The 15,343-nt window shown below is 44.1% G+C and overlaps 1 protein-coding gene across 1 annotated transcript in view; it reads right to left on the reverse strand.

Annotated features, from left to right (window-relative positions):
* Nucleotides 1–15,343, reverse strand: part of B9D1 (B9 domain containing 1) — a 58,379-nt gene that overhangs the window by 11,284 nt on the left and 31,752 nt on the right. Inside the window, exon 6 of the mRNA XM_075179257.1 lies at nucleotides 1,152–1,219. Coding sequence (XP_075035358.1) covers nucleotides 1,152–1,219 — 68 coding nt within the window. The remainder of the gene's footprint in view (nucleotides 1–1,151; nucleotides 1,220–15,343) is intronic.

The raw sequence follows: 15,343 nt of genomic DNA on the forward strand, positions 1-15,343 counted from the left end.
AGTGGAGAGATCACAGCCCAGTGAGGAGCTCAGTGGAGAGGTCACAGCCCAGTGAAGAGCTCAGCAGAGAGGTCACAGCCCAATGAGGAGCTCAGCGGAGAGGTCACAGCCCAATGAGGAGCTCAGCGGAGAGGTCACAGCTCAGTGAGGAGCTCAGCGGAAAAATCAAAGCACAGTGAGGAGCTCAGTGGAGAGATCACAGCCTATTGAGGAGCTCAGCGGAGAGGTCACAGCTCAGTGAGGAGCTTAGCGGAGAGGTCACAGCCAAGTGAGGAGCTCGGTGAGGAGCTCAGCGGAGAGGTCACAGCTCAGTGAGGAGCTTAGCGGAGAGGTCACAGCCAAGTGAGGAGCTCAGCGGAGAGGGCACAGCCCAATGAGGATCACAGAATAATGAAGAACTTAGTGGAGAGGACACAGCCAAGTGAGGAGCTCAGCAGAGAGGTCACAGCCCAATGAGGAGCTCAGCAGAGAGGTCACAGCCAAGTGAGGAGCTGTGTTGTGTCTTGCAGGAGGCCGGGGAGAGAAGCTGCAGACCTGGGACAAGTTGGAAACAGATAGGTGGTCTGATCCCAGATAGAACAGGAGTGCACCAGAGCAGAGCTCAGGATAGGCAGGCATTACAGAGAAGAATGCCTTCTACAGTGGCCAGCTGGAGACAGAAAGGACTCCTGTCCCTGGATAGCTGGAACCACATCAAATGATCACAGTGACTGGCTGAAGAGGGACGTTAGCAGTCTATGGACTTTGTATTAGATCACAAAGTGGTAAGTGGTTTAGCTGTCCATGTGAAAGAGAGGGGCTGAATGGGAGGAACTGGTGTTTTCTTGCAAGCAGTTAATTTATTTCATATGGCTGAAGCTGACTTAAGCTCACTCATATATTGCACCTAAACACTTTGTCACTGACCAAAGGCTGCTACCTCTGCGACTACTTCTGTTACAGTATATATACTTATTATGGACCTCGCAAATAATGCCAAGCCATGTGGCCCTTCTTTGTTGCAGTTATCTACTGAAGGAAAAAAGTGACACGTGACATGTTGCATAGGAAAAAATAGTTTAGTAATAATTTGTTAAATGACATATCTTGTGTTACAGGTTTATTCGGTGTACAGTGTCCTCTGGATTTAGAGACAGAATAGATTGTATTACCTTCTCTCCCGTCCCCTTGGGCCACAACCTTCGGGTCTGTGAATTCTGGACGACGGCCCGTAAACCAACTGGAAAGTAAAGGTATTTACATATTTGAGGTTCTCTATGAGCATATAGTACAGTGCACATATAGTATAGCATACATACCATATTCAAATACAGAAGTAACATTTAAATAGTTCACATTGTGTGGGACATCACATGACAACGGAGCAACCAATCATTTTATATAAAGAAGTTAAGATTCCCCATGACATTACATGTAGTCTGGTGGTCTTATAAGTGAACATGAACCCCCAACAAATATTTTTAACACCCATAACAATATATCTAGGAGGGATCCAGTTCCATTGTAGTCTGTGGACAATATTTAATTTCACCTCGGCCAAGTAGGCTGCATTCATAATAATACATACAAATATGAAGAGACGTAAGGTTGTCTGAGCAGAAAGATACATGGACATGATTTACAGGACATTTATAGAAAAATAAAGTGAAACTAATTCAGAATTATTAAATGCTTAGGTTATAATTATGTTCTGAAATATATAGCATAATCATCAGACATCACTGCTATACATGGGTGTTAACACTCCTCACTACTTCAACAAATGTTGACCAGCAGCTTGGTACAAGGCCTCTCTATTATAATGCGATATAAGTAGTTTATAGGTAAGCAGAGAATGAGTATGGTAGTGTGCAGTAGATAGATACTTGCAGTATACCAGGTGGGCTTGTTACAAGGAGTAACTGATGTAGCATGTATGACATATGCAAGGACTGGCTCTTGCTACATGCAATAGCAGGTTATATTATAGAGAATATTTTCCTTCGGTCATCTCTCCCTGTGTAGTGACAAGGGATTTTATTTCCCAACTTCCTCCCCACCCTTGCGGTATTGACTAGTGTCATGTTCTCTATATACTGGAACACAGTAATCAATGTCTCTATTCCTGTCATACATTCTACAAACACTGTACACAGAACATTGACGATTCTGTATTGTCAGCAAATGAACTCCAGGCAAGTAGAACATATGTCAATCAAAGGTCTAAATAAGACACCTCTGTCCACAGCTGATTGGACGTCTGATGTGCTTTGTCCATTAAAGTTCAATGCAGGCTGTGCATTTACGTCTTTATATTTGGAAAAGCAAACGTTTTATGGCATTCATAATGTGGGGGTACGGGTCTCAGACCCCAATAGTTCTACTGGTTGGTTGGAGGAGAGTTTATAATGAATTATCCTTTAAAATGCAATGCACTGAACTGAAGCTGTAATAAATCCAAGTAACGGAACAAAACGTTTACTGTAAAATGCTGTTACACAATGGATTTTCATATGGGACCAACTTAGGTTTATTGTTCAAAAGTGGACTACCCCTATACAGGGTTAACTCCTCCTTAAATAATGGCCGCCCGGAATTAAGGGTGTTCCCTGGGACCACGGTCTTACCTGAAACAGAATTAGTTTGTGCTGAATTGTGCTAATTTTTGTATTCCGCATTCCTATTCAAGATTCAAGAGCTCTGGGTGGGCCGAGTGCTCTAACTACAACAGCCTTGACGAGAGCCAATACTTGGCTTCAGGTAACAGAGCGGCCCCAATTTGCTATATATGGGGGCCATGTTTGATAAAATGGGGGCTTCTCTAAAATGAACGACCCCTTTAACAATCATAGTGAATGTTATCATATATTTGTGAATGTTACAACACGCCTTGATAAGTTGCAGGAACTTATGTTTCTTATAAGACAATTATTGGTAAGGCTTCTAGTGTGTTATGTGTGTGTATTATATACACAAGTCTATAGTAATATGCCTGCAGACACAGGGCCTGAATCAAAGAGAGATGTATGCCCGTTGGTTTGCACTGTGCATTCTGGGAAAGTGAACTTACGCAACTGCGGCTATTCAGACCTGCTGCTTTTTGGCACTTATGACTCCTAATCGCAGATACGGCTGATAAACACGGTTTTATTTGGTGAGGGACAGGTGTAAGGAGCGGATGATGATGTAGACAAACACCCGAACCGCTAGTAATTAGTGCGAATGATTCACGGAAGTTTATTAAGAGTTTAGTTGTCGCTCAGCTATACATTTACCCGTCGTGTTGTAGCAAAATATATATTTTTTTTTTAACGCAAGTGGGGAACGCATCTTCAACTCTAAATACATCGTGAATGCGCATACACTTGCGTGCGACTCGGTCAATCACAAGTTATGCCTAAGCTCGCGTTTCCACTCTGAATCAAAATTTAATTATGACAAATTACTGGTATGTCTGTTTGTACTCAGCACAAAATGCAAAACATTAGCTCCCATCCCTTTATATAGATGTCTAAATTTAGGCATTAAATGGGTGAATAAAAAACAGCCATACATCCAAATGCGGTTAACACTAATGAGCCACTTCAAACGTATCCAGCTTTCATAAAATGAAATGTTTTTGCTTATTTGCTATTTACAAAGCTGCTGACATTCCAGATGTATTAGAGATTTAATTAGAGTAAAGCATCACATACAGGCCCCGCTGTAATGGTCTCATTAGCGAGTGCTCACAGTGGATTTATAGACAAGTACTCTGCTCTCAAAATGTCCTCAACAAAAATGTTGCAATAAACAGGATATTTCAGTTCCCTCCTAAACATGAATATGGGTATTATATGAGATGAACCGACAGGTCCACAGCTACCATCTTTTTTTTTCATACTATTACAATGCCTCTGATTCTCCTTCTCCTGTCCAATTTGCATAGGGAGACCACTTACTATACCCGAGAACTGTGTGGTTCAGCCACAGAGGTTCTTACTCCACGTCAGTCAATAGGGTTCTTGTCAAGAAAGTGGCAGCAGAGTGAGTGTCACTGCAATGTTAATAAAGATATTTGCAGATCACTGTACTTACAAGTCTTTGAATGTAGTAGTTCAGTTTCACCTTGCACCCTGTCTTTCAGCTTTCAACTGCCTTTTGAACAGAAAATGCCACTTTCTGAGCCCTGTGGTTGCTGAATGTGGAGTCTCTGAGTCAGTTTCAGGCAGGTGTCAACCTGGTGTGTACACTAAACCAGACACCTAATTGGACCATTGTGGCATCTGCCTAATCGAGTGTTGCTTTCAGTGAACACACCTTGTTGCCAACTGTTTGAATTTTACCCGGCGGATCCACTTCTCTGCTGCCCATGGGTCTCAGAAGATATCAGGAATCCCCACCTGACTTCTACCAAGAGCAGAGGCTTCTGGGAGAAAATCCTTTTTCAGTGGATTGCTTTTTTAATTATTATTTTGAGTACTGTTAACCAAGCTGTAGCAGCCCCTAATTATACCCCTGCCATGATCTGAAAGAACCTGTTTTATGACAGCTTATACAGTGCATGGCTTACTTTCTAAGTTTGCATTTCCATAACAGTTCTGTGGTTCCATTATTATATTCATATGAAAATTATAAACATGCTGCAGTGCACCAGAATGTATATAGTTTACCGAGCGGAATGAGATCAAACAGGCTGCATTGTATATTCAGCAGCATGCAAGTAATTATTTGTCAGGATTGTTATCATCTTGTTCTGCGGGTACAATCCAAACACATCAATAAGGAGCGTTCTCTGAAAGCAGCTCTCCACTAGTGGAAGGGATTGGAGAGAAAGTCACAGAATTATTATATTCTGGAACAATAGACCCTGATCTCTAGCCTACAAGCAGGTCACAGCCATCCTAGATCACTGTATGTGAAAGTCACAGATTAAGCTTAACAATGTCTGCTGAGGATTTGCATATGGAAGTAGTTAGCGTAGACAATGGGCCAGATTCATTAAGGAAAGTAAAGCAAAAAGAAAAGGAAATTCCTTGCAAAACCGTGTTGCATTGGGGCAGTGGGGGGGTGGGGGGGGGGGGGGTAAATTTAGAAAGTGGGGACAGATTGATATTTGGGGCAGGGCATGTCCTAGATCAACTATCAAGTATTTGTCTGCTACGTAAAAAAAGCAGCCAGTATTTAACTTCTGTGCAAAATAATACTTTGGCCATTGGTAACAAACACCATCTTCATGCATAAGGTGGTCGGCAACTGACTCGATTACTTCCATCGATGATTTGTGCTAGGGCTGGGTATACCCTTAGCACTTTACAAAGGAAAACCATGCAGCTATGATAACACGGCAGCAGGAGGCTGTCAGGAATGGCCTGAGTTGTAAGGATTTCCATTAAGGATTGTGAATAAATTGACAATTCAAAGAGGTTGCAATATTAAAAGCAGATCCACAGACGGCTAGTCCTCCGACATGGAGCTGAACCTAAAAATGTGAATGTTACGTCCATGCAAAAATGCACCTGATGCTTACTCATACGTGCTGCAACCTAGAAGTAATCTGAAATCCTTTGTCTATTTGTCACACAGTTATTAAAGCTTTAGAAAAAAAATTTGGATTGATTTCTTCAAACCACTAAATGATCTACGCTCATACCTCCGACCGTCCTACGCTCATACCCCCGACCTTCCTACGCTCATACCCCCGACCGTCCTACGCTCATACCCCCGACCTTCCTACGCTCATACCCCCGACCTTCCTACGCTCATACCCCCGACCTTCCTACGCTCATACCCCCGACCTTCCTACGCTCATACCCCCGACCGTCCTACGCTCATACCCCCGACCGTCCTACGCTCATACCCCCGACCTTCCTACGCTCATACCCCCGACCTTCCTACGCTCATACCCCCGACCGTCCTACGCTCATACCCCCGACCGTCCTACGCTCATACCCCCGACCGCCCTACGCTCATACCTCCGACCGTCCTACGCTCATACCTCCGACCGTCCTACGCTCATACCTCCGACCGTCTACCCTCATACCTCCGACCGCCCTACGCTCATACCCCCGACCGTCATACGCTCATACCCCCGACCGTCATACGCTCATACCCCCGACCTTCCTACGCTCATACCCCCGACCTTCCTACGCTCATACCCCCGACCGTCCTACGCTCATACCCCCGACCGTCCTACGCTCATACCCCCGACCTTCCTACGCTCATACCCCCGACCTTCCTACGCTCATACCCCCGACCGTCCTACGCTCATACCCCCGACCGTCCTACGCTCATACCCCCGACCGTCCTACGCTCATACCCCCGACCGCCCTACGCTCATACCTCCGACCGTCCTACGCTCATACCTCCGACCGTCCTACGCTCATACCTCCGACCGTCCTACGCTCATACCTCCGACCGTCTACCCTCATACCTCCGACCGTCCTACGCTCATACCTCCGACCGCCCTACGCTCATACCTCCGACCGTCATACGCTCATACCTCCGACCGTCCTACGCTCATACCTCCGACCGTCCTACGCTCATACCTCCGACCGTCCTACGCTCATACCTCCGACCGTCCTACGCTCATACCTCCGACCGTCCTACGCTCATACCTCCGACCGTCCTACGCTCATACCTCCAAACGTCCTGATGTAGGCGGCACAGTCCTGATTTGAGGGCTCTGTGCCGTCTCCCGATCAGGATAGCTTTTTCCCTCGGGTAGAAAGTTTGGGAGGTACTGTCTGTTCACTGCTGCTCTGCATGGCAGAGCGGGGGTGATCGGGTGCAGCGCGCACTAGTGCGCACAGCAATAATGGTATTTGGAGGGGAGGAGAGTGCGGGGCAGTCTAGCACTGCAAATGCACTAGGTACACCCCTGGGGGTGTGATGTGGTCACACCCCCTTTCCCGATGCCAGATTGCCAAATGTTGGGAGGTATTTACCTCCAACCCACAAACTGTCAGGATATAACCAGCCCGTCACCTTGGAGGAGTAAACAATATGACAGTAAGGTCCTTTTGATATGTCATTTGTGCTATTTGCAACAAGTTTGAATTATATGCACAATGTTAATGTATGTGCCTATTTTGCTACTTTTTACACCTTGTACATTGCTCATGGAGTAAACATTCTTATTAGTTATGCAGGATGAGATGACATCACTACACATAACAGCAACGCTCCTGGGAGAAACAGAAACTGCTTTGTGCTACTTATACTGCGATTGCCCAGATACTGCTACGCTGGGTAATGTGGAGGGAAGATGCTGCTATTGGCCCTTGGGTGTGGTCATCTTCTGAACAACAGCCCCAGTCATGCTGAAAATTTTGCCACTTGGTTCATATTCAATATCTCAAAACCCACAAGGGCGGTTTTACCAAAACCAAAACACTACGCAAATCCAGATCCAAAACCAAAACCAAACCCAGTTCACGGGGATCAGAGAGCATCTCTAGTGCTAATGGACTAATTTAACGGCTTAGAAACAACAATGAAAGCCTTGCTGCGCTGTTCTTACTAATCTTCCCAAGTCAACTCGCAGATAATCTTACGTTTGGGAACTCCTACAATCATTTCAGTAGAATAAAAAGCTCTGCAGGATTAAACTCAAAACACGGTACTGTTTAACACTATAAACTATTATCCATCTTGGTGAAGCACACATAAAATGATTTAGTTCAGTCACGGATTTGCCTAAAATATTCCCATTTCGGGAAAGCCACTTGGAAAAAGATAAAATATTCTTAAAGACACAACCCGTCGGCCATCGTAGCCTTTCATGCTGTGGTTTCATTTGTTAGAATTTGTAAGTTGGCAGGAAGAAATGTCAAGGATTTCCCTGTGAAATTGTTCAATAAAAACCAGCCCACGTAGACTAAAATATAGCACTTGAAATTAACCTTGTGCTGAGAGGAGGATGTGACAATAAGGCAGTAAATCGATGGATGGATTGTAATGTATAATGGAGAGGGGGAAATTGGACGTGAAAGGTTCATTGCTCAACTGCCCTGTTTGTTTGATTAAAACGGACATCAATTGCCTGTCTTATTACCAAAGCGACCTGTGATAATCGGCAATGTACTGTCTGCTCCTGGTGCATCAGAACACTTTAATTATTTCTCATTTAACCCTTAATCTTAAAAGGAAATTCATTTACACAGTTTAAACAGTGTTTTTTTTTTTTTACTGGACGGTCCACCTTTTACACTGTATTTATAGAAGAAAATAACCTTATTAGAGTTTGAAAATGACCTTATTCCTCATCCACTCAGGACAGAGGCGAAGATAAATCCAATTTAATTAAACATTTTTTTTTATAAGGAAAGGTTTTAGAAGAAGGGAACATTTTGAAAACAATCGTTGTCTAGTCTAGTACTATTTTACTGTTAAATAGAAAAGCTGTTTCATTAGAAAAATAAATTAATTTGACCTCTCTGAGTCAGTAAGGAGAGCAAAGCCAAATAAAACAGGAGTAACTTTGCATCTAGGAAAAACCATATTGCATTGGAGAGGAAGGTAAATTTAAAATGTGGGGACAGATTTATAGTTGGGGTAGGGCATGTCCTAGATCAACATTAAATTTCTGTGTAAAAATAAAGCTATCATCATCATCATCTATTTATATAGCGCCACTAATTCCACAGCGCTGCACAGAGAACTCACTCACATCAGTCCCTGCCCCATTGGGGAGGCGTCAGGATTAATCTATAAACCACCCTCCCTAAAAGAAAAGTCTAGATGCACCCCTGGCTGTGGACCTCATGTGGCGCCCTATAAATAAATGGTAATAATAATAATAATAATTATGAAAGGACAGGGCTGATTGTGACAGGGACAGTGTCAGGATGTGAGGAGGGGAATGGAGGCAGCAGGAAGCCACAGGCTGAGAGTTATATAGTGGAAGGAGCAGGGTCCTCAGCAGCACAGAGTATATCAGGAGATGAGTGATGTGTCATTGAGGACAGGGCTGCATGTGACAGGGGCAGTGACATGATGTGAGGAGGGGAATGGAGGCAGCAGGAAGCCACAGACAGAGTTATATAGTGGAAGGGGCAGGGTCCCCCAGCAGCACAGAGTATATCAGGAGATGAGTGATGTGTTAGTGAGGACAGAGCTGGATGTGACATTAGCACGTAATAAAATAAAGCAATTCTCTCTTTCCTATCGGCATGCACATCAGTGTAGTTTGAGGTAAGTCATCACAACACTAAGCAAATGCTGAGATTTTAAAAAGGATATAATCAGTAACTATAACTAGTTAATTACTTTCAAATGAATACGTAGGAACCGCAAGAATGATGTTTAATTAATTACAAAGTAGTTTTGTAGGTATTTAATTGCATTTAAATAGAACTCAAAGTAATTGAAATAAATGTCATTTTTTATTCCCAAATTGTATAAAACACGCATTATTTAAGAGTTATTTACGGGCTTGTTAGGGCATCCTGAGGAGCTTCAAAGTGTCTGTGATCACAGCAGATACATGATCAGATGAGATGTTTCCATCACTGCAGCAGAAGCTGCAGCTTTCATGAGACAATGAGCTGTAGGTTTTTAAGTGATGCTGGAAAAGCGCCAAGCATCTGGGTCTCATCCAATTTGGCCACCTACATGGGCAAAACCTGTTCCTGGCCTCCTGGGTCCATTCTGCACATCAGGGTTTGTGAGATGCCTCCTGAGTATGTGCGGGGGTCGGCTTCACTGCTCGTGCACTGGTCCAACACAGGATGCAGCGAGGCGGCCTTAGGAGGGTGGGCCCGCATTACCGCGCTCCCCTAACCTCTGGGCTCTCCTAGCCGCCACACCCCCTGCAAAGGCTGCAGCTCTACCACTGGTCACAATATAAGTGACAACTACTTATTCCTCTGTGTGTGTCCCAGGGATCCACACCAATAAAGAGCGCAGAATGCGGTGATGTCCAGGAGGGGACGTGGCTGTGTCAGCTTATTGCAGGAGACGCTTATGATAGAATTAGTTGTGGTATTATCAGCATCACCATTTATTTATATAGCGCCACTGATTCCGCAGCGCTGTACAGAGAACTCATTCACATCAGTCCCTGTCCCATTGGAGCTTACAGTCTAAATTCCCTAATATACACACAGACACACACACACAGACAGAGCCAGTTACAGACAGACACAGGGTCAATTTGTTAGCAGCCAATTAACCTACTAGTATGTTTTTGGAGTGTGGGACAAAACCGGAGCACCCGGAGGAAACCCACGCAAACACGGGGAGAACATACAAACTCCACACGGATAAGGCCATGGTCGGGAATTGAACTCATGACCCCAGTGCTTTTTTTTATCATGAAAAATTCCATTGACCATCTGTATCTTCTAAACCAGGGTTGACAACCTTTCTCTATCAGTGCGCCAGCAAAAATGTCTTCAAGCCCAGGTGTGTCAGGTGTGTCTGTCTGTCTGTCTGTCTGTATATGTATATATATATATATATATATATATATATATATCGAAGTGTTCTGTATACGGTGGTAAGTCATACCGCCAATTCTTCTACTGCTTTGATTGTAAGACTATAAAATTTCATCCCCTTACATTTTCCATACCGCCACTACTAAATTCTCACTTCGGCCACTGTGTGTGTGTATAAATATATATATTTAATTATTTCTTATTTTATCACGCTAATATCATGATAATATTAATAGTAATGGGACCAACAAATAAACGTTCATGTTATGCCACAGCAATACTCCCAATTAATTTTATGCCACACATAAATCACCCCAATCCATATTATGCCAAATAGTTGTGCCCCCAATTCAAAGTATGTCACACAGTTGCCCTCCAAATCAAAGTATGCCACACAGTTACCCCCAATTCAAAATGTACCACAGTTGTCCCCCAATTCAAAATATGCCACACAGTTGTACCCCCAAATCATAATGCGCCTCATACTTACCTTTGGAGTCGGCGCTTCCACGAACGTCTTCTTCACTACAACCGAACATGCCCTTTTTGGCTGAAGATGGCCAAAATGGGCATCTTTGGCTTCTTTAGATTGACAGCTGAGGAGCCCGGCGTGCCAGACAGAAGTGGTCAGCGTGCCACGTCAGGCACACGTGCCGGGGGTTACCGACCCAAGTTCTAAATCTTACCTCCCAACTTCAGCGGAACAGTCCCGAATATACGGCTCTGTCCCGCTGTCTCGCCTGGAGACACACCTGTCCAATGGGTGGGAATGTTGGGTGGGAGATATCTAATGGGCAGCCGAGCTCTTTACAGCGCTAAGCAGCATTCTGGGGATGTGGCCACGCCCCCCTCTGTGACTTTACCACGCCCCATTCCCTATATTCCCTTGCATGTTGGGAGATATGTCTAAACACAAGTGCTCCCTTACACACACACTCCATCCCTGTAACAGACTGATCCTGGCCTTAATTGTATGCAAATGAGCGAAGGATTCATCAGGCTTAGATTTAAAAGGGTCAGTAGCCTTACCCACAATGCAGTTCTGTGATGAGCGATAAAAAAGAAAAAATCCATCTCTTTTTAAACATAGTCAAACAGAGAAATCACGCGGATCTCTTATTAAAAGAACAAAAAGCAGCATGGAACTTGTAGGTTAACTTTAAAATAAATTTCTTGTTTGTGTATATGATACTGTCTTTTGCTATCGGACCAACTTGTCCCTGTATTTATCAAACTAAGAGATAACATCCCCAGCTACCATGTCAATAAGGTTATTTTGCATTTGTTGTAGAAGACAGAGGCTGGCAGGATAATGACATTCTGATTGGTTGGACAGCGTGAACCAGGTGAATGTGTGGGCGTACTGCTAACCTGTCGCTATCACCAAGACAATGGGGGAACATGTTGTCCGAAAGTTACAAAAGCAAACAAAGGCAGGTAATGAAAATCAAGGCCGATTTCAAATTCTGAATGCGAATTCTAAACAAAGTGGAGAAAATAACAGCGTTGGTCAGAGAGCTAGAGGGACTGATTTATGCTTTCAGCACAGTCCTGACACACGGTGCCCTACTAGAATGTGCCACGCCACCCTGCAATCATCCTCTGTCACGTACAAAACACATCTTATACGGGAGATAAAAGGCTGCCTGAGAAGTGCAAAATGTAACTATTTAGTCATCTGGGATTTCCTGCTTTTTTTTCCAATTACAACTGTTTTAATCATTATTATTATCTTCTTTTATTTATAAGTCGCCACAAGGGTTCCGCAGCGACGTAGAGAGAAGGGTTAGAGCATGCAGACAAATCAGAAAATTACATAAGTACAGAAAATTATATAAATCCAAATAACAAATTTACATAAATAGAACCCACAAAATTACACACTTACGTAAGGAAAACACTAGGAAAGAGGGCTCCGCTCTAGAGAGATGTAATTACACTTTGGTTTTTGTGGCAATATATATCTAATTATCCTCATCACCATTGTCTGTACTGGACAGTGGGTTACATAAACACAACATAATACATAAAAATAGAACACTGCACTGTATGTGAGGTTGAAGAAGAAGGCACAGACGTTAGACAAAGGGCTCTCATGAGAGTTTATAATGTAGAGGCACAGAGTGTAGATTGGACCATTGATGGTTGTACCCAGAGGGATTAGTATCAGGTGGGAGTAGGACAGGCTATAGTGAAGAGTTGGGTTTTGAGAAAGCTCTTAAAAAAATGAAGGTTTGAGGAGATCAGGTAGAGTACGAGGTTCCAGCACAAGAGAGGTCTTGGAGTAAGAAGTGGTAATCAGAGAGGAGGTGTTGGTGAATGCTTTAAAGATGTGGGCTGGAATTGGATTGTGGAGAGTATGGAGGGACCAGTGTTGGGAGTTACAGAGGGGTGCAGCAGATATGGAGCGGCGTGAAGGGAAAATTAGCCTTGAATGTTTGGAGTAAAGGTGACAGAGCCAAGGACCACACCAAGACAGCGAGCATGGGGACTGGGAAGAGCATGATGCTGTCAATGATGAAGGAGACTTTAAACGGGTGTCCTTTACCCATCCCTGGTCCAACGCATAGTTACCCAATCATGGTAATATTTAACTTTAAATGAAAACTCGATAAGTTATACATAAAAGCAAAATATTACTTACCTGGAGTTCCCAAACATCGCGGTATATTGGACACCCTCCTGCCTGTAGTATTTTTGATGGACTACACCCTGCCTGTATGATAAAGACCTGCCTCAGAGAGAGGATAGTGCCCCGATGGCTGCTCTCCTAGCTCCTGCCAGGTGGGTTTCTATCATACAGGCAGGAAAGACAGCGCACCTTATTATCGGATGTGTCGCCAAAACCCGGGTAAATAATACTTTGCATTTACATTTAACTTGCTGGGTGCAATTAGTCTTTACATTGTCTCCTGATCTACAAGCAAACCAACTGGAACCCCTTTGGACTTTGTCGTAGACTGCTATAGAATGAGACATATTTTTGTTGATGAGCAGATGTATTTTTAAGTGACCAACACCGATTTATTTAAAGCTGCATTACCACCGGATTGCTCTTTCCTGGAGCTGCTCTATGCCGGTTCACCACGGTATGTCGCACAGACTCAGTCGAAAACCGTGTCAGTGAGGCATTGCGGGAGGACCACGGAAGCCACAATCACCAACAAAAGTTGGCTTATACTTTAGCAATGACAAGCATAAGTGAGCATGTGGTACAGATAAGGTTCGGAGCTTCTGGTGGAGATCAAGTCCTTAGCTCCTGGTGGAGATCAAGTCCTTACACGTGTTGACAGATCTCATGGAAGGTGTATGTGAGCGTTGTGGTAGCATCCTCTCTGGCAAATATACAATAAGGAACAAACTCTTACCAATAAACAACGATGTTCAATGAACTCCATCTCGATATGAAAACATTAAACAGTAATCTCGGCAATCTGTCTATTGGTGATGGCAAAAGACCGCTCTCTAGAAGCCCACGCAAAACCACCGAGGGGTTCTTACTCTATGGGTTGGAACACAAAACACTGGCGAGTCCTCTATTTGAACACAGTTGTGTACTTTAAACTATTATAGTAAATGATAATCGTTATTATACTATTTAAAGCAAGTAACTCACTACATACCAGCGATGTATTAATAACAACAATACTTTCCTTGCAGATAATAGTAAAATAATTCATGAAACAATTATTGATTCAGCATTCCTCTATTGGACCTAGAGCCAAATCCCAGTCGTACTCCTGGGCAAAAAGGTTTAGAGGTTTTGACGTTGTAAGGTTTGTATGACACAAGGGACGAGATCTTTTTGTTTACAAACAGACACTCACAGTGTTCTTCTAGGAGCAGGTTTTAAGTTAAAGGTTAACTCCTTAATTAAAATTAATAAACCGGGTACCACAACCTTTAAGAACATAAACTGTGTACTGAAATGACTGTTCTTATCAGGGGTGGATCTAGAAAAATGCTGTACCCGGGGCAAGATAGGGGGGGCGATTTAGGCCCCGCCCCTTTCTAACATCTTAGGCTGCTGACGGCTGCACACTTTGTGCAGGTCCGTCCAGCCGTGACAGGCAGGGACAGTGTGCTGCCCGGCTGCTCTGATTGTAGTCAGAGCAGCCGGGCAGCACACTGTCCCTGCCTGTCATGGCTGGACGAACCTGCACATACTGTGCAGCCGTCGGCAGCAAGTGTCTGCTAGGGGGGGCGATCGCCCCCCCCCCTGGATCCGCCACTGGTTCCTATGGTTATAGATGTTGCCGAAAAGTGTCAGTTTATTTACAATTTACAATTCCGAGTCTTCAAGAGCAGATTTAGGGCACAAGACCAATTTCAAATCTCCAAAAACTATTCCAGTAAGTTAAGGTGGATGTTACCAACGCCATTATTTTAATTAAGCAAAATCATCTTGTTTGCTTTTTTACATTTTTGAGTGCAATGACCCTTTAAGTCATGCCTCACCATCCAATGATATCATATACAACGGCAAATAAATAATAGGATTATAAGAAAGAGAGAGAAAGGTAATGACAGTCTACACCTTAGTTACACATATTCTTATGCAGTCATCTGTAAATATTTCCATTAGAAAGAATCAATAAAAATTAGTGTTCGTGTCACGAGCCGCGGCTCTAGTACTGGCCGCCGCGGCTCTAGTACTGGCCGCCGCGGCTCGCCTCTCTCTTCTGCAGGCGTCCCGGCCGTCACCATGACGACTGGGGCGTCACTTCTGGCTTCCTCGTCCCAGTTCCCTAGTCAACAACCGGGACGCCTGGTGCTCCCTGCCGCCGCGCCAGGCCAGCTGTCAAACAGCCGGGGGCGCGCGCGAAGGGCTGTATAAGCTCAGCCTTCCATGGCTGAGTGGGTCTCAGATTACAGCCACCTGACTGATTATGGCAGCTGGCAACCTGGGTATTCATTGGCCCCCAGTACTATTTAAGGCAGTG

Source organism: Mixophyes fleayi, chromosome 7, assembly GCF_038048845.1.
Source record: "Mixophyes fleayi isolate aMixFle1 chromosome 7, aMixFle1.hap1, whole genome shotgun sequence".
Taxonomy (NCBI): Eukaryota; Metazoa; Chordata; class Amphibia; order Anura; family Limnodynastidae; genus Mixophyes; species Mixophyes fleayi.